The sequence below is a fragment of the Porites lutea genome, chromosome 1, assembly GCF_958299795.1.
Source record: "Porites lutea chromosome 1, jaPorLute2.1, whole genome shotgun sequence".
NCBI lineage: Eukaryota > Metazoa > Cnidaria > Anthozoa > Scleractinia > Poritidae > Porites > Porites lutea.
This window is the reverse complement of record NC_133201.1, coordinates 46,755,372-46,775,385: the sequence shown is the minus strand read 5'-3', so window position 1 is coordinate 46,775,385 and position 20,014 is coordinate 46,755,372. Positions and strand designations below refer to the sequence as shown.

The window sequence follows — 20,014 nt, the reverse complement described above, 5'->3', positions numbered from 1 at the left end:
ATTGGATTTAAGGAGCATTATGGGATGCCCAGGGGGCATGTGGACGATCCAGTATACTTGCATCAGTATTTACGTGGCCAATTTTTCTTTAAGTTTCCCAAGAAAAAGATTGTAATGGGAAAAAAAGATCGTTGTGCCGTGTTTGGATATAATGAAGATCGCCTTTTTCCCCAGAAATATACATTGGAATTCCCTTTTTGCCCGAAAAGCACGCATAAATACCGAGCGAGTGCCCCCTAGGCATCCCATAATACTCCTTAAATCTAATAAATTCAATATGGCCGCCGTATCGCTAAAAAGGTCTATTACTGCACCACTTTACCTCTCCGCTGTAAATGGCTACAATTTCACTCAGCAATGAACGTGGGGTCTTTTCTCTTAAGATCATCCCACAAAACAGCTCGGGTGATGACGCTGTTTCCTGAAAATTAAGCGATGGACGTTCTTTCACAAAATAGTATGATATTGGATTAAAGTCAAAGCTGATAGCTAAATTATCCTGGCCCGCATAACAATCGTTATTTTCTCTTCTCCTTTTTCTAGTCAATGAAGCCGGATGGAGTGCTAAACATGTGTGATAGGGGGGACAAAAGAGAAAAGTTGACAAAAAATGAGCCTAAAAATAGCCACGTGATGTTTTAATAGCTACTTACAGATAAAACAGTGAACATTCGCTCCAATTCAGAAATGATCCCAGTGAGAACTTCCATCCTTGTTGTTACTTCAAGATCATGCGATTTGTTGATCTCACTTACCCCATCAGCCACTTTGTTTAACAAATTCTGCAACACGAAAATGATTCCTTAGCACTGTGATTAGATGTGTGTTTGTGTTTACGTCTGCCTGAGAGAGGTTAGCCTGAATAAACGGGCGAGTATGAAGAAAGAGGCGAAATAACCGAGAAGCTGAGGAAGGAAAGGTGTGCTATCCCCTTCCTCAGTCCCACGCTGTTTACGTGACGTTATTTGTCCTTTTCCCCACCAAGGCGCTTGGCCCCAGGCTGAAGAGAGGTTCAGTTAGGTTCAGAGGTGCACATATCTTTGCAAATACCACGAGCCTTAAGTTTCACCCATCGCGAAAAATCACGCCTACCTAACAGAAAGATGTCAAAATTTCCGTAGGTGGCCATGTGACACACCACGTCCTCCCAGAAGAAGTGTCTCATTATCGCGAGATGACTACACCTGTGACACCTGGCTTCAATTGCTAAATTCCACCTCCACGATGATTTATTGCATTAGAGCTACAGTGTAATTGCTATAGTTTTTTTTATTTTTATCTCAGGCAATTTTCATTTTTCTTTTCTCTCAACTTTATTAGCATACATTACCATACGCAAAAACAAAAGAAAAATAAAAATTACCTGAGATAAAAAATCAACTACAACATATGCACAAATGTACTCACCCCAAGTTTCTTCTTCACGGGCAGATTTCTCACTTCTTCCTGGGTTAAAGAGTTGCTCTTTATCAAGTAAACCATCACCTGACACGCCAAGCAACAAAACCGCACTAGACCCTCTATTCTTCCACCAAATGACACCAAACGTTCTTTAGACATACCTCCTGAAGACTAAGATACAGATATCTGTAATAACTCAACATTACCAATTTGTTTTAACTTATACACGGGCAATTGTTAAACACTGTACGTTATCTCCACTGTGCACATCATGCCTTTCAAATCTGACTTTGTTCTTTGATTGCTCATGATCAATATAAGTAATAATACAGTCTTAAATAACAGACACACTGCCATTTTCAATAACAAATCTTAGTTTTAACCCAATACTGTTTACCTGTATTTCGAAGTTTTCGCACAGTGCGGAGGCTATTTGAGACAATCTATCACACAGCAGGGTACAAAGCGATTCAATCTTTCTGTTGTAATTGGCTTGAATCGTTGGCTTCTTTTCCCTTTGGTTAAAACTTCCATTCCACCAACGAATGTTGACCTGTATTGTTAAATACAATGTCATGAAAATACGTTGAGTAAACGTTGATCGCGTTTAATTGTGATTGGTTGCATGACAAATACAATGAGCCATGTAATGCTACAAAATTAAATTGAAAGGTTAAAAGGGAAAATCATCCAGTCACCGAAACGACCGGCACAAATTAAGCAACTAGAACAGGCAAACGTTCTTAGATTCTATATTATATGTTTAAGAGGTGCTTTTAAACTTTTAAGATATCTTGTTTGTAAAGATGAACAGATACAAGTTGTAATTCGTGAATTTCCATTCTTCACTAGCTTTTGGAATGAATTATCTTGATAACCGCCTGCATCGAGTCATCACACAGCCCTAGCAACAGCAGAGTGGTCTTTCAGAGTTCCCCTCTACCCAAGCCTAAACATTTCATGGATCAGATTAGTGAGTCAGATGCACACACGAAAGAGGTGAAAGACTGCATACCGATCACTTATTGTATTTGCAAGTGTTTCAGTTTAAAAGGTGCAAGCGAGAGCAAACCTGGCCTGAGAAAACAGGCGACACTTTGTGATGCCACCACTAGTTTCCCCACGAAATGACGTGACAGCGTTCGTACTCTTTTGAGCTCTTCACATTCCATGACTTTTTCCATGATCTTTTCAAGTTTTTCCAGACCTTAGATTTAGTTGCCCTTGAAAACTTTTCAAAATTGTCCTTGTTTTGGGGTATTTCTTCACCTTACACAGTTCAACAGACACAAACACTGGTGTCCACCAAAATGCGTGCCGTTCGCGCTGTTTAATTACTCCTTTATATCTTCCATTGTCCTTGCTTTGTCATCTGCAGCAACTAAACTACCTAATATAACTTTAATCTTCCATGATTCTCAAGGACTGGCGATTAAATTCCATGACTTTCCAGGCCTGGAAAATGAAATTCTTAAATTCCATGACTTTCTAGGTTTTCCCAGCCTGCGAACAGCAGACACATTTCCGGTCGCCGCTTCTCTCGCTCCGAAAAATAGTTTCGGAGGGAGAGAAGCGACAAACGGAAATGCGTCTGCTGTTCGTAGGCTAAGGTATTCCATGACCTGTACGAACCCTGCGTGGATGAGCGCAGAAATTCCATACTTATGACGTGTCACTACCCTTATCTGGCTGGTGCCTCTGGTTGTTTGAAGCAAACGTATCAACCAATCCGAAGCACTAGCAAGGTAGCGACAAGCCATCAAAATGAAATTTCCGCGCTTGCTCCTTAGACACCATTTTGCGTGGAACCAGTGGTGTCATCGCCAAATGTCGGTTGCTTTCTAAGGCTAAGGCAAATCAGAAAAATAACAGCAGGTGAATGTAAGACCTGATCAAAGGTTGACTTCAAGTAAACTTCTTGCATTTGAACAAGGGCTCGCTCAGCATCATGAGAGAATTCCTCAGGGCAATGACACCTAAGACCAAAACATGAAAATATTACTAAAAAACAATAATAAGTAAGAGTGATGACCATTTTCAAAACTACTTACCCTGGCGAGTTCGGGCGAAAAACATCCATAGTTGTAGGAAATTTCTGTGTTAGCGCTACAAGGACAGTAGCTAACAATTGTGTATTAGTTAGTCTGTTGAAGTAAAAAGTTGATAGCAAGTAGGTTACTTTAAGACAAAACTCTATAAGGTAAAATATGTCTTTCTTCCCCCTCCTCAATTAGTTCCCTACCTATTTTTACGGGGGAAAATTATTTTCAGTTTTCGACAATGGAGATGGAATAAAAGTCATACTGGAATTTTCTGAAGAAGTAATATAGGTATGCTACAAACCCAAGAAAATGTACTTGCAACCAGTTATGCAAATTGCTTGCTCATTGGACGGTATATGATGAAACCATTTGAACATATAATGTTAAAAGGCATTTCACGGATGAGGGAGAGGCAAAGTATAGTCATATTTAAGACTAATTATACTAAAACCCATATTTTTTACAAAACGGATGCAACATAGCTTCAAACGTACCATATGTTCCTATTTTGGTGAACAAACACCTCAACACAATTAAAAGTTGACTATATTTGGACTTCCGAGCTTGAAATTGTTATTAACCAAATGTCTTAATACCTGCTTGAGGATTTGGCAGCCCAGAATGCCAAAACATCACTGTTACCATCAGTCCCATTATCTATGGGTAGCATCCAGTTAAATAATTGATGTCGCAGAGGATATGAACCTTCCCTCGTCACAGGAAATCCTGTAGTTGAGACACAATCTAGCTTTTCTGGTAAATGATGGTGCACTAAATATGTGTAAAGAAACTCCACAGAGAACCTAAAAAAAAGGAAACAAAGCTTTTGCAAGACACAAGCTACTTTAAGGTCGCAGAAAAGGTCCTGTCTACACCACTAAGTAGAACACAGGATTCACATGTACTTAACATGTTCTGAAATCTGAGCCCAATTGGCAATCGATCAAAGTCTGTAAACAGCATTTATAACTAAAAAATAATAATAAAAAAACGTGTTTAACTAAACAGCTATTCAACATGTTTAAGCTTTGGTATCAGCGGGGCATAATTGCCACATAAATATTAATCTACCTTGACGGAACTCCACTGCGTAAAATGGTAACAAAAATATCTGGATCTGGGTGGACTTGCTCCTACAAAAAAAACAATTTGAATTGACGGAATTTTGTTAGATTGTGACCAATGTTAGAACAGGCGAATGACAAACCCATTACAGCATTAGGATGAAATGTGATAACAGAATGGCAGAAACACAGTGATGCAACAGTCAAAAAGCAGGAATTCCACTAGAGTCTAAAGGATTTTTGGGAAAGGGGAAAACCCAATGACAGGAACTACATTAATACCCTGAACACGAATAAAAAGCCATGTGGCAATAAATAATGTAGCCTCTGAAAGCTTCTGGGGGCAATGGAAAAGCCAAATGGCAGGAGTTCCAGTAACCTCTGGAAATTCTTGGGAGCAATGTAATACTCCAATAGCAAAAATTCTACCAATGTGTGAAAGATGTTGGACAGGGAAACGAGGGTTGTCCAATATACGCGCACTGTAATGGTCCGAACATGACTGAGCAAAACAGTCAAACGGTAGTACCCACTAGAAGTCACTTAAAGCAGTACAACACCCAAAATAAAAACTAAAAAGGAACTGGCATCTGGAAGTTTTGGAAGCAGTGTCAAAGTCAAGCAGTGGTGTGTAGATTTTTGAAAAATACAAAGGGCAGCCAACCTTAAGACACATTATTATGCATTTAAAATATTTCTCCGTGTATAATTACCAAAAATCACACACATAATTCATCATAAACAGCTACTGTCGACCAAATTTGGAAGACATTTGCCATATTGAACCGATGACGTCAAAAGTGCAGCAAATTCGCAGATTATTGAATCGTTAACAGAGAAAACCTGGGACGAGGTTGAGTCGTTTTGGTAGCAAGAACAAAAATAGCGGAACATTTCCCTCATTTCATCAGCGAGAAATAGGTAAGCTGTTGGCTAAACACATGGCAAGAACAGCAAGAACACGACTCGAAAGACAACATCTAATATTTGAAGAATACTTGCAGAGCTGAACAACCCTTTATCTCCTAAACTTGCCGATTAACGTGCACTAATGAAGATAAACGTAACATCGATGGAGGTAAGCATGTCTTAGCCTGTTTTTAAACTAGGAATTATTTTGAATGAATAATAAAACAATTATTGAATTTAACTTTTGTATCATCTGCAGAATTATGGAGATCTTAGAGGGTGTTATCCGCCTTGGCCGATAACACCCTCCTCGATCTCCATAATTCTTCAGATGATACTAAGCCTCATTCAATAATTGTTAAATATTCAGTACAAAGGCTAAATGGCACAAATCCTTAAACCCTTACAAGGTACTGCAACGGCCAAGTGGCAGACTTTCTATTTACCTCTGAAAAATAGTAAAAGTAGTCTAATTGCTCAAGAATTAACTATTATTCCGCCAGTGCGCGTTGGATGTGAGAGTTAAGATAGCCAACGAGGCGCGTAGTGCAGAGTTGGCTATCATCACATCTCATATTCAACAAGCGCGAGTGGAATAATTGTTTTATTAAAAACGCCCACATAATATCGAGAATTCTTCCCAACTTTATTTGTAAAAACAACCGGTTTTCGGCTTGTTTTTAATTTTGAGCAGACGCGTACAGTTACCATATTTGGAGAGCATTATATAATGGCTCATATACCATGATGGCTAATTAAAGCCAATCAGAGCTCTAGAATTGCATTATCCAAAGATTCAGTTTATAATAATAAGGATTATTTTATGCTTTAAACTTCTAGCATTGCAATAATGTACTGTGACCAAGACTTTTCATCAATTTATAGCCCACAGAGTCCCAACAGAAGTCATTCCAACAGCATCTCTTTTGCACAAGGGTACTCAGAAGTGGTGCATTTTCTTGGTGGGTCAATTGGCGGGCTTACTGCATGTTTCCTTGCAAACCACGGGAAAAAAAGAATTTTGTATGCCAAACTTAGGTGACCATAATGTCTACTTGATCAACGAAGAATTTACATTGAGCAATGAATGCTGTCTAAACCTGAACGTTGATCTTTGACAACCTGTATGCTCAGTATCTATCCAAGACGTGAAAACCAGAACCTGATCTAGGAAAAATAGCTATAACTTTAAGGGAACAATTACCTTTAAAAGGGCAATAAGAAGAGAAAAACCAGAATCAGTAAGATGTTTGATCCCAATGATACGTAATGCAGATACCCAAATTTGCTTCAGAGTTGGTTTTATGGATTCAATGACATGCTTTTCCAGCTGAAATTTTCTCTTTGCAAAACACTGCACCAGAGCCTCAATACTTCTTAAAACCTGTTGAATTGTCTCGTGCCTAGGAAAGCAAAACAACATAAAATGTCGCATTAACTAAAAGACAACACAGAAAAACAAATATTAAAAAATATTGGCACAATAGACCCCTAACAAAAAAAAAAACAAGACAAAACAAAACAATTCTGGTAATTTCACTAATTTATTCCTATACTGACGGGATTGGCCAAAGCAACATTATACATTAATCACATACCAATCGTTTCATACCTTTTGTGTTTGGTTTGTAATTGGTGTAAGACCAACAAGAAAGGTTGGAACTCAGTTGCAGGGATACTTGAAGGATGCTTACAAAATAAGGAAGATAGAATCTGAAGCCTACAAAACAAAAGACTGACATTCGATTCAAACATACTTTCTACCACGTGCTAACAGAGCATTTTAGTCCTTTCATCTTTACAACCAAAGTCTGTATCCATTGTTTAAATGCCATGATGGACAGAGTGTGCTCTAAGGCCTCCTGTCTGCATTTCACATGCCAGAGGCCACAAGACAGAGTCAAACATAAATCTGACCATACACTGTACGTCCCTTATCACCACTTCACCAACCGATTTTCAAACACTGCAATGCACACACAGCACTGACCAAAATGTGACACACGTACGACTTTCATGAAGTACAGTGAGGGCTATAGTCACTATGCACAAAAAGGTGATAGCAGAGATGATAGCAGAGAATGTAAAAAGGAAACACAAGGTAAGAGTTATTTGCTATGTCATAACCAAATTAACTATTAACGTACATGTGTAGCATTTTGAAGTTTGCCAAACGTTTTGTACAGGCTTGTATAGTATAGTGTAACTGAAAACTCCCACAATGTCTGCAAAAACCCTAGCAGAGCATCCCTGTAATATACAGTCAAAAAGCGGCAACTTACCCACACTCACAACACTCTAAAAACAAGTGAAGGAAGTGTGGCAGCACACAGAACACTGTAATCAATGTAATCAATGATTGTCCATCGCAGATTCTACCATTACAGAATGCATTCCAATAAAAACGTCATTAACACCTTACCAGGAAAGTAATACCAAATTCTCAGAATTGTTTTCCAAAATCTCTCTCGAAAAGTGCCATCCAAGCTCAATTTTCTGCCTTTTAGCCCCTGTAACCAAAGAAAACATAACATCCAGTTTTCTAACCCAGTAGAACCTTCTGTTAACTCAATATGATTTATCCCTAATAAGCCTCCCTTTTGAATCAATACAAACTACTTCACCTTAAATTAATAATCTTTTAACAGAATTGCTGTACACACAATGTAATTCAAGAGTCTTTTGAGGAGCAAACATAGGTACTGAGAATGGTAATTTTGGACTTGCCACTATTATTTCAAACCTGGTTCAGTTGAGTCTTGGCTGGTAGGGATGGAGTGATAATTACTTTGTGCCCAAAACACCTGAAATAAGTTTGAACATGGTTAACAAAATAATTCTCATATCTAAATATGATCAATAGTCATACAAATCCCTTCTGACCCCACGAAAGCAAGCCTTTATAAACCCCCTTAATTGAAAGAATGTCATACAATTGCTTACAAAATAATACAGTAAGAAAGTTCCTTGCACTCCTTAACCATTGCAGTATATGAAATTTACTTACTCTTGAAAAAAAAATTCTTTAGCATGAGAAAAACCTACCACACAGTTATTCTCTAAAGGAGGCAATGATACTGTGCAAAAACACTGATAAAGACAATGTCTTTTTTGCATACCTGATGAAAAACATCTGCGGCTAGTTCAATAAACTGAGGGGAAAATCCAGGATCCAGTTTCATGCTGTGGTTGTACATTTGTATATTTAAGAGAATTTCATAATGGCAGCATAGATATGAATCAAAGTAGTATAGATTAGAAAATATTCGTACAATGCAGAAAGTAAGTTGCTAAGACTACTAGTAGGTAGAAAAAAGGCAGACATAATCCCTGGTTACCCAAATAGCTTGACCTGGATTCTGCAGTATGCTGTTGGCTTGCAATGAAGACAACTGCCCCCTTTAATGCAGAAATGGGAATCACGTAAATATAATGCTACCCGAAGTGTATTTCCAGGTAACAGTTGAATCATTTGGATCGAGAGAAGGAACCAAAAAGAAAGTTTCACCTCTAGGATAACTACAAAAAGCACCCAATTGCATGGCTATGGCTTCAGGGCCAAAGCCAGTGGCACTATTTACTTTAATTTCACATCATTTTCCAGCAATCTTGACCAAACATCCTTTGTAAAAAAAAAGACATTATATGGCAAAGAGAACGTTTCTTTCCCTGGACCAAAGAGGCGAATCCGTCTGTGCAAAAAAGGTCTATTTTGCCAACTTGGATATAGTGAATCAAAACACATGATTTGCTTAATCTCTCCCACTTATGGAACCAGTCATAAATAATTATTTGGTACATTTTACTCTGAAGATATATTCAGTGACAACCAGCCGATGAATGGGTGATATTCCCAATTGTTGTCTCTCATAAAACCCAGAACATAACAGCAATGATTATCTAAAAGTCCACACCTGGAAGCTCGAACAACTTTCTTCTTTAACTGTTCAACATCATCCACGATTGCTGAGTATAATCTTTGAAGACATTCCTAGTTTAATGACACGAGACAGTGACAGTCATTTATCCAACAATGTTCCAAGTAATTGAATTAAGTGATAAAAAAGAAACTCATAAGGGGATAAGCCAACCAAAGCACTGTCCCAAATAAGGCTTTATTTTAAAGCATTTGTTACTTGCTTAATTTCTATTAATGCTTTGCCACCTTAACAAAGTCAGTTAAGATTTAAGGAGAACCTCACTACAGAAGGAGAGTGACTGAAAAGCCTTTGGGGTCCCCTGATCTTGGTGTCTTTATTATAGAAAAGAAAAGTGTGACGTCACAAAATTTAAAATTTGTGAAATTATGGGATAGGTTGGCATATTAAGAAAAAACAAGATGAGTAAAAGCCCCCTTACCAATAATCAGCCGGTTAGTTCAAATTTGTGGGGAGATAGAAAAACCATTATGCTCTGATGACCCAAATTTATATAAATCCTTCTAAAATTGGCTTACGTTGTACCGCTTATGATCCAGGATTATTTTAAAGGATTTATATGGAGTCATCATTTGCACCAATTTGCATTTTGATTTTGGCAAGCGGACATTTTTAATGTTGTTCCTTCTGGATATGCCAGCCTATCCCATAATTTTCCACAAGTAGTTCTTTTGACATCATCACTTCTCATCACTCCAAGAAAAGGTGCCTTTGAGGTAACATGTCAACCAACCTTCCAATGATTAACACTACTGCTCCAAGCACCATGTTCATCTTCATGAACTCCTAGAGGATGGTGAGCACACACCTGTAGCCTCATGAACTGTACCAATTGATCCTAAGCAACAAATCAAATATTTAGTTAGTAACCAGTGCTTGAATATCTCAAAGCCCATCATTATAACATTTGTTGCCTACATTCACTCCCTTAGTTGCATCAAACCTCACAATCTGAGAAGTATTAGAGACACCTTGCTACTGGGGTACAAGTTCTTTTTTAGTCTGTAGACTAACACAAAACATTAATTTTTCCCACTAATGGTCCACTAGAAATAATTGTTAACAAAATGCATACAAATCAGAGTACCTTTTAACCCTTTCACTGCCAGAGTGCTTGATGGAGTTTGGAAAGGTGACTGTAACTTTTGTGTTTGTGGATGAAATCCTACTATGTGACCATTCAAATGAAAGCTCTCTGCCTGTACTTTCACATGGTACTTTTTGTTTTTCAAAATGTTAGAAAATGAAATTTGGAAATCTGGTCGAAATTTGCCTTTAACTGCATTTGGCAGTGGAAGGGTTAAGTCTCAGAGTGATCTGACCTGGATGTCTGATACTGCTGACAGACTGGGCAAAGCCTAAACCACACATATGCTTAAGGCACGTATCCAACCTGGCAAACCAAAATTTCGGCATATTTGCATAAATGCATACATGTATTCAACATTTCAGCATTAAACTTCAAACCTTTGCAACAGGCTGAGCTGTCTTCCACATTTGGAGCATCAGTGGAAACAAAGTTTCTCCCAATCTGCAAACCTGCCCACGACAATCATCAGCACAAGACTTTACAAATGCATTCAGAGCATAAAGGAAGTACTCAATGAGAGATGGGTTGCCGTCATTCCTTTCCATGCAAGACAAAAAAAAAGGAAATGTAAACAAATAACAATGATTCAGTTCTTTTACCATGCAAATACCTGCTATTTGACAGAATATGGAACAGATGGTAATAAACCCTTGCACCTTCCTTTTAAATTTTGACATGGAACAAAACAGTCACTTAATATGTTCAGGATTGCAGTCTTTTACAAAAATTTGCCAGAAAATTTTAATTGCAATTTTAGCAAAACATGATTCACAAGAAAATGTTTCAGACACTTTCTTGCAAATATCACACAAAACAAATATCAAGAATAACAAATTTAGCAAAGATCATTTTTATAAAGAAGTAAGGAAAAGAAGGCCCTCAAGAGGTCTGCAAATTTCATAGCAAGAATACCAAATTCAACAAGAATTGCAGGCTGGAGAGAAATTTTCGCTGGCAAATTTTTGTCAAAAAACATTTTAGCAAAAAAGAAATATTGAAAAAAATTGCAAAACAAGAAACAAGAATTTTCATTGCAACAACAAAAACAAATTTAGGAAAAGAAAGAAAGAAACAGTTTTGTTAAATTTGTGATTCTTGCTATTCTTGTGATATTTGTTGCTCTGTCGTTTTGGATAACAAGAAAAACTCTTATTACTTTTGCGAGTTTTGTGAAATTTGCAGACTTTTTGAGGCCCTTCTTTACCTTTCCCTTTAAGTCTAAAGTTTCGCTAAAATTGTGATTCTGGCTATTATTGTATTTGTTACCCTGTCTCTTTGGATAACAAGTATGATTATTGTTACTTTTATGATTTTTGCAAAATTTGAGGACTTCTCAGGCCTTTCTTTGCCTTACTTCTTTACAAGTCTAAAGCTTCGTTAGATTTGTGATTCTTGCTATTCTTGTGGTATTTGTTACCCTGTCTTTTTGGATAACAAGAAAAGTTCTTATTACTTTTGCAATTTTTGATGAAATTTGCAGACTTTTCAATAGCCTTCTTTGCCTAACTTCTTTATAAGAGTGAACTTACGTTAAATTATTTGTTATTCTTGCTATTCTTGCAATATTTGTTATCCTATTTTTTTTATAACAAGAAAAACTTATCACTTTGCAAAATTTCTAGACTCCTTTAGGTCCTTCTTTGCCTTTATTTATAACACTACAGTTTTGTTAAATTTGTGATTCTGGCTATTCTTGTGATATTTGTTACCCTGCCTTTTTGGATAACAAGAAATATTCGTTACTCTTGGGATTTTTCGAAATTTGCAGACTTTTGCAAGGCCCTTCTTTGCCTATCTTCTTTAAAGTTCAAAGTTCAAAGTTCAAAAAGTTCAAAGTGTTGTTACCATATTTTTTTTTCAAAAACAAGAAAATTTCTTGTTACTTTTGCAATTATTGCAAAATTTCCAGACTTCTCAAGGCCTTTCTTTCCTCTTTTAAGCCTAAAGTCTTGTTAAATCTGTGGTTCTTGCTAGTCTTGTGATATTTGTTACCCGGTCTTTTTTCACTTTTGTGGTTCTTGCAAAATTTGCGGACTTCTCAAGAGCCTTCTTTACCTTCTTCTTTATACGAATGAACTTTTGTTAAATTTGCTATTCTTGCAATATTTGTTACTGTAGTATTTTTAGATAACATGAAATTGATTTACATGATTTTTACTTTCACGATTTTTGCAAAATGTGCGGACTTCCCTGCAGGTGTATATAGGAGATCCATGCACCCGTCGGTCCCAAATGATAGGTCCATGGACCCCAGGTCCATGCTTTGAAAGTCCCGCTTTGTTACTTTAAACATGACATCGCATTTTAAAAGTCGCGATTCACCTCATTGTACACGAAAATCTCTACTTTGAACAACTTACCACTTTGAACACACTAATCTGTACTTCACACATGACATGGCTGTTTCAATTTCACAATTTGCTTTTTGAAAATGACACTGCATTTTCAATGTCGCTGCTCACCACTTTTACACCTTAATCTCTAGTTTGAACACAACATCTTGTTTTCAAAGTGGTGATAAAAACGTTTTCAAAAATGTCCCTTACAGGCCACCATAGAAAGAAACTGCTACTGATTCAAACTCTGTGAAATAATGTGTGCAATAAATCTGCATAAGTTTTACTCACATCAACTCACTTTCCAATAGAAACTACTAGTTCTCAAATACCACTACTACATGTAGCTCAGGGACAAAGTTTTTGAAAATATTAATTTTGTTGAACCCTGTACTTATACTCATCGAATCCCACCAGCCCTTCCCCCATAAAAAAATTAGCCATCCTCCTTAGCAACATATAAAAATAAAAGAAAACTTACCGGATCTCTTTGAAGACGTTTTCAAAAAATTTAAAGAGCTTGCTTCCATTAAGAGTATATGAAGCAGAAGCACTCTCAACTGACAAATAAATGATGCTTGCTAACAACTGTTTCTTTTTTGACAACCAAGGAGGCTTTTTTTCCATAAATGATACAAAGGTATCTATTAAATCTATAAAAAAGAACCAAAAGAAAAACATTCGTCAAGTTACTGTTCCAATAGACTACAAGTAGTCCCTATTTTTCCCCAGGGATAGAAGAGCAAGCAAAACATGAGTTTACTAAAGATGTCTTAGATGTGCGTCTCGCCTTTCTTGCATGGGGTCAAGTGCACTCGTGTTTCACTAGCTTTCTCTACTATCCCTGACGAAAAAATGGTGACTACTCATAGTTTACTGTTCCAACATAAAATAGGACGACACAGGGCTAGCACAGTTGGTTAGTTCATTGCACGAGGTCCCAAGTTCAAACTCCAGTGACATCACATCCTTGTTTCAACATCTAGTGTTAAATACCTTTAACACAAAACATTGATGGAGAGATAGAGTGAAGTGAGCACAACATTCACCTTTAGTTTCTCAGTTGAATTACGGTCATGAGTTATTGACAGCAAGTATGGTCGTTTTACCTTTCTACCTTTTATACCTTAAAACATCAGTCTACAAATTTGTTTGTTCTGGGTCTAATGGGTCAGTGCATTGGCTCTGAACACCCCAAATGCTATTTGCTAAAATAATTTTGGTTTTATTTCTTCTGTGTCAAACGAAATTCTGTTTTTTCATATGCCTTTACTGTGATAACAAAAAAAGCACCAGTCGTTTTACAGCAAATGCTTTCCTTCTGCGTCAATTTGGGAGAGCCACCTTCGATAAGGGCACTTCCTTTTTATGATATTGTGATTTAGGGTGAGTCGCTTACATGTATATAGTTTCATTCACAATTTAACTCTCAAGAGTGACCTCTGCCTTATAATTAAAAAGGAAAAGTAATGTTCATTGTGTATACCTTGCCATGTTTTGACACTGATGTCACACTGATAAACTGGAACAGATATGGCAGACTTCAAAAGTTTGCAATATTCAACACCAATATGCTGGTTATAATTAGGATTCTTGATAATTTTCAGAAAGTGCACAACTACATCCTGCCCTTTTAAGCGAGGTCCACCTGAAAAGAAGACGTACACAGTTAATAAAATCTGGTCTTGATGAAATGCTACATTCTCCAACAAGAGAGTATTTGAGTTGGAGGCAAGCAACACTCATGCTTCAAAATAATAATATTATTGCTGTTTTACGAGAGAAAAATAAAAAAATTAACAATGATAGATGCAGGATATCTATACCATTAGAAAAATTAATGCTTACACCACCTCAGCTACCTCACTGATATTTATGATTCTCATTTTTAAAAACCTTGATGTAGTCAAGAATACACTATGCAAAAATGGGTAAAAATACAGTGTACTGGGTCATTCATACTCAAATCTACAAGACCACTGTTAATAATTAACATAAAACGACAAAACTTACGATCATCTGCTTTCTTTATAAAAGTCCGTACAAAAGAAACAACCGTCTGCAAGAGGAATAATCACGAGACTGCAGTTAGTATCCATACCTTATTCTTACTAATATTTGCACGTACTTAATTTTGCAATTTTGTTGTTGTTTTTGTAAATCTTGAGAAGAGAGCACTTGTCACAAATCCATAAAACATAATATATATTTCAAAGCATGATTGTACACTTACAACTGCCCTACAACTGTACAACCTTATAAACAAGACAAAACATAACTGCTTGCTGTGTATGCTGTCTATACAATGTATATCATATTACAGTTCAGTGCTTAAAATGCAACTTGAGATGTTTAGTAAGTGTGCACAGTTCAAATCAGAACATTTTTAAAATTCTTGTTTTGTTTTGGAAAATGGTATTAAATTTCACACGTTTAAATTTTGCACAATCTTTTGTTTGTGAGTATTAAATTGAAAATCGCTAAATTTAATACTCGTGAAAATAAACCAGTAAGAATACGGTAATAATACAGTACACATAAGAACTGTCAGTAAGAATTCACACATCAGCATAGATGTACTGTAAATGCTCAAATGTTTAATTTTCCACTTTTGATAAATGTCAATACACCCAAACCCTGCTTTATAGACACCCGCTTGTTACTGCCAGTTTCCTTTTCCCTGGCCGCCAGATTAAAACTACGGTAACTCCAGTTTGTTAAAGAAAACAGATAGTCAGACTATCTCGTTTACCTTCATCAATGAATATGAACTCTCAAGATGAAAATTTGATCATCGACCATCAGCTCTCCTCATTTGGTGAGGATGTCAGTAGGCTGTCAAAAAACTTGCCTGACCCAATTACAAAAATAACTGACTGAATAAACTAGTAAACTAGAGATTTCCTTTAAGAAGTAATGTAATTCAGCACTTTTTAAATATTTTCATGACAGGTAAAGCTTGTTTGCAAATGCTGAAACAACTTGAACCAAGATCTCCATGTTATGAAAAAGGGACTAACATATTGCCAAGACAACTGTCAAGTGACCAACAGTTGACTGACAAATCACTGACTGTCAGCCAACTGTCAGTCAACACTTTTGTGTTGAGATTGGGAAAACTGTCAGCTGACTGTGATAAATGTATATGAAATATATCATATAAGAACTGCAGAAATGAAAATCAAATGAAGAATGATCCTTACAGTTAACTAGAGACTTCTTTTCATACCTGTAAGTAATGTAATCTACTGCTTTTGAAATATTTTCACGATAGATTTGTTTGCAAATGCTGTCAAACTTATTATATTCTGAAGCAGATCTAGAGAGATGTAGATCTTTCAGCAGATATAGAAAGATGTCAAAGATATCCAGATTGTTCGTGCAATGAGCCACTTTTCCATTACTGGGCCTTACAGGAGGGCTGTGAGTTCTTAAGTGACAAGCTCCAAATTCTTATGTTACAATGCCTCAAGCAAGCTGTATTGCCTACTCCCTTCTAAGGGACTTGTCAGAAATTAGCAGAAGGAGGGGGGGTGGAAACAGAGGGAGGGTCACAACTTTTTGAGACTGCAGAAAAGGGAGGGGTTATGAAAAATGGGCCGTAAAAGGGGGAGGGTCATGCAAATATGTGTCCGTGATCATGTAGAGGTTCACTCACAGAAGAAAAAAGAAGTTCTTTATTTTGTAAAAAAAATCTGGGAGAAATAGGAGAGTTGAGTGATCAGCTGTCAGAATCAGAGTCGGACTGTTATAAATGCTGTCATCTAAAACGTATGTATATGGCATTACAAAGAACAGATTACAAATATATTTTGAGCTTGCATAATACTGACTCACCCTAGTGTATTGCAACAACTAGATTTTATCATTTATACAAGAAGGGGAGGGTCATGATATTTTAGGCCAAGGTCAAGGGGAGGGTTAGCAAATTTCACTCCCATTGCAGGGATGGGTCACCTCATTTCCGAACCCAAATTTAAAATTCCCACCCCCCCTCCCCCCTGCTAGTTTCTGACAAGTCCCTAAAGAACAAGTGCAAAGTTAACTAAGGAGTACAGAATTTATTTGATTAAACCCCACAGCATTAATTAAATTTTTCATTATTCGAGCACGGCGTTTATTTGAGGGTGGTGTCTATAAGAGGGCGGCGTTTATTTAAAATCCAATTTATTTCTTGCAAACAATAGTATGGTAACTGAACAGTTGAATTTCACTTTGAACTGAAAAACATTGTCGGTTATCTTGGCTTTTTTTTATTATACTTCAAACATGACAGTAGCCAACTCGAAAGCCCCGGCTCCTTTGGCCACTCTGCACATCCTCTCTAGATTTTCTTGAATAGCACATTTCTGTACAAAATTATATATTCTGTATGCGAAATATTAATTCATCAAAACAGTGCAAATAAAGTTGAAGAAGTTGAAAAAGTTAAATGAAAACAATCATATACTGTTGGGAAGCATCACCTTCAGGTTCATGTTTGTCTAAATCATGAACTAGGACTAGGGACTTAGGCAGCCTTTTGCACAGCTGGCAACTTTAGAACCAGTGTTAGGTTTCATGTCTATTTGTTTTCACATATGTCAAGTAAAATAACATGAGGCTAGTCAATTGTAAATCTACAGCATGAGTGTAAAAGTACTATATATGCAGTCGTATATATAGATTGGTAGGGGAACTCAAGGTAGAGTTCTCATATGCACTCAAGGCGAGTACTTTAGAGCATACTTGTGGCAGTTGGATCAGCTTAGCAAACCTTTTCCTCCCACCCGCCCCATCTTTTTTGTTATGTTTTATGACAGCCCTTGTATTTTGTTTAATAGTATCGTAGTGTCTTGTCTAGTTTTACCTTTGGAGTGTTAGTTTTCTTTTCTACTTTGATGTTGTATCAGATAACACCTAAACGTTTTTACAAATATTAATAAAGGCTGTTGCAATGTTATGTGTTGGCTGTATGGCGTAGCTCTTACTTTGACTATATTCCTTTGAGCTTCGAAAGTACTGATCTTAAACCATTGTTACAATCAAAGAGAATAAATTTTTTAGGCTGCTCAAACTTGATCATTATTGCATTTTCTTTTCGAGTCTATTATTGTAATAAACGGTGCATCATAACGCGCCATTTATTCGAGGGTGGTGTTTATTAACATTTTCTGCTCTCAAATGCAGCGTCAGCATTTAATGGAATACCATAAATACAAAAAGCGCAATTTTACTTCTACCCCCACACCATCCATACATGCAATAGTTTTATCCATTACAATGTCAATAAGGCAATGATGTGAATAGTCTCATATTGCATATTTTTATTTTTTACATTTTAAATTCATGATTTCTAGATTTTAAGCTTCCAACTCAAATCATGTTATGTTATCCAAGCCATCACTGCAATTATTGTTATCATAATCTATCTATCTATCAGAAAACAATCTGAAGTCACTGGAAACCATTTTTAACAATGAGTTACAAAAAGTTTGCAATATTGTTTAAGGTGGCTGAACACAGTTTTGCAGCAGTCAGCAGTAACTCGCATGACAGCGCATGTTTTAAATAAGACAAACAAACATGCCAGCGAAAAAAGCAATGGTACAGAGACAACGATTTCTCAAAATCTACTCATTAAAATTTTGTGATATTTGGCAGAATTTTTGCTTTTATCGTTTTTTAAATGATGAGAACTTTAAAATGGAAGTTGAACAGACAACTTTTGTGACACATTTAATAATAATAAATGAAAATATGATATGTGTGGAGAGAAAAACACAGAAAAAAATTCTGAGTTCCAGATGGAATTTGAACCCACGACCTTCCATACACTAGTCGCATGCTCTAATCACTGAGCTACTGAGAACTCAGTGGTGAGTAGGTCAATAAATTATTGCGGGCTGACATAACTACCGCATCGCGCAGTCACATTATGTCAAGTGAACACACAATATTAACTGTATCGTGCAGTCACATAAATAGTGTATGAGCAATGAATAATGAATGACATGATATGTGTGGAAAGAAGAACACAGAAAGAAATTCTGAGTTGGAAATGAATTACAGTACAATTTTATTATTGATTACCTAAAAACCCGTCTGTTAAAAGTATTTTGGTCAAATAAGTTTCAAATGGGAATGATTTATTATAGTAAGCTGTATTTATTATAATAAGCTGTATGTAAGTTTATAGGAAAATCTAATGAGCGAATTTTATGTAAACTGAGCAAAAGTAAAAATTTTAAGATTGTATTCAATCGTTCATGCTGTCATGGAAACTACAGAAAGCTCAAATTTCACCTGTCAGTCTTTCATCAGTATATTTTTGAACAGTTTATAACTTTCAGCTTGTGAGCTGCAACTTTCTCTTGCCATGATTTGGCAAAAGAAGTATAATCACAAACTTCCAAAACTGTGTTCAGCTACCTTAAACAAAACTTCAGCGAGAAAACAGCCAAGAAGCCAAAAAATACAAACTGAGTAATAGAGGTATATTACCAATCCATACATTACCTTCTGCCGTGTTTCCAGTGTTGATGTCAAATGACCAATAGAGGTCAACTCCCGCTCAACAAATACTTGAACACTCTCAAAGATCTTGTCCCATGTGATGGATTTTTTTCTTTTTAAAACTGAATTCTCATCAATAATTTTTAATACCGCAGGTGAGCTCAAATAATTGAGAATCTTGGTTGCAGCATCCTGAATCAATTAAAAAAGCACATGAATTTAATTACTGATTGTGATAAAAAAAGCAATGCTTACAATGCAGGGCTCGAAATTGCGACTGATACAGTCCCCAATGCGACTAACATTTTCTCCTTGGCAACTAAAACTTCTGGTTTAATGGCCACTTTGGTGAACAGATTTTTCTATGATTTAGATTTAAATTAAAAGAGTAAAGATAAAACAAACATTTCATCTTATCTTGCTTTGCTTCCATCATAAAAAATGTGCCAAATCACATAAACAAAGCCACTTTACCTCCGAATTTATACCAACTTCTGACTGCAGTATTTTCAAACAATCAAATCTAATATGTCACACAGAAGTCAAATTTCACCGGATTTTCAGAGACAGATTCGCGGAAATTTTCAGGGCTAACTTCACTGCAAAACAATTGGTAAAAACTGGCCAATTTCGTGGGAATTTTAAGGGCAAATTTCAATAAAAATCAATCTGTTTTGCACTGATTGGACAAGCACGTTTAATGTTTTGAAGAGAAGTAATCATTTGCTATTGAAACAAC

General features: G+C 36.4%; 1 protein-coding gene across 1 annotated transcript in view; it reads right to left on the bottom strand.

Moving 5' to 3' along the window:
* LOC140930955 (serine-protein kinase ATM-like) overlaps positions 1 to 20,014 on the bottom strand; it is a 65,500-nt gene that overhangs the window by 43,127 nt on the left and 2,359 nt on the right. Inside the window, exons 2-21 of the mRNA XM_073380678.1 lie at positions 19,279 to 19,467; positions 14,794 to 14,839; positions 14,267 to 14,428; positions 13,262 to 13,433; positions 10,822 to 10,981; positions 10,088 to 10,192; positions 9,331 to 9,407; positions 8,536 to 8,599; positions 8,160 to 8,220; positions 7,839 to 7,926; positions 7,029 to 7,136; positions 6,621 to 6,819; positions 4,515 to 4,576; positions 4,040 to 4,246; positions 3,453 to 3,545; positions 3,290 to 3,377; positions 1,799 to 1,954; positions 1,408 to 1,572; positions 654 to 782; positions 323 to 421 (exon numbers count right to left, since the gene is read on the bottom strand). Coding sequence (XP_073236779.1) covers positions 323 to 421; positions 654 to 782; positions 1,408 to 1,572; positions 1,799 to 1,954; positions 3,290 to 3,377; positions 3,453 to 3,545; positions 4,040 to 4,246; positions 4,515 to 4,576; positions 6,621 to 6,819; positions 7,029 to 7,136; positions 7,839 to 7,926; positions 8,160 to 8,220; positions 8,536 to 8,599; positions 9,331 to 9,407; positions 10,088 to 10,192; positions 10,822 to 10,981; positions 13,262 to 13,433; positions 14,267 to 14,428; positions 14,794 to 14,839; positions 19,279 to 19,467 — 2,430 coding nt within the window. The remainder of the gene's footprint in view (positions 1 to 322; positions 422 to 653; positions 783 to 1,407; positions 1,573 to 1,798; positions 1,955 to 3,289; positions 3,378 to 3,452; positions 3,546 to 4,039; positions 4,247 to 4,514; positions 4,577 to 6,620; positions 6,820 to 7,028; positions 7,137 to 7,838; positions 7,927 to 8,159; positions 8,221 to 8,535; positions 8,600 to 9,330; positions 9,408 to 10,087; positions 10,193 to 10,821; positions 10,982 to 13,261; positions 13,434 to 14,266; positions 14,429 to 14,793; positions 14,840 to 19,278; positions 19,468 to 20,014) is intronic.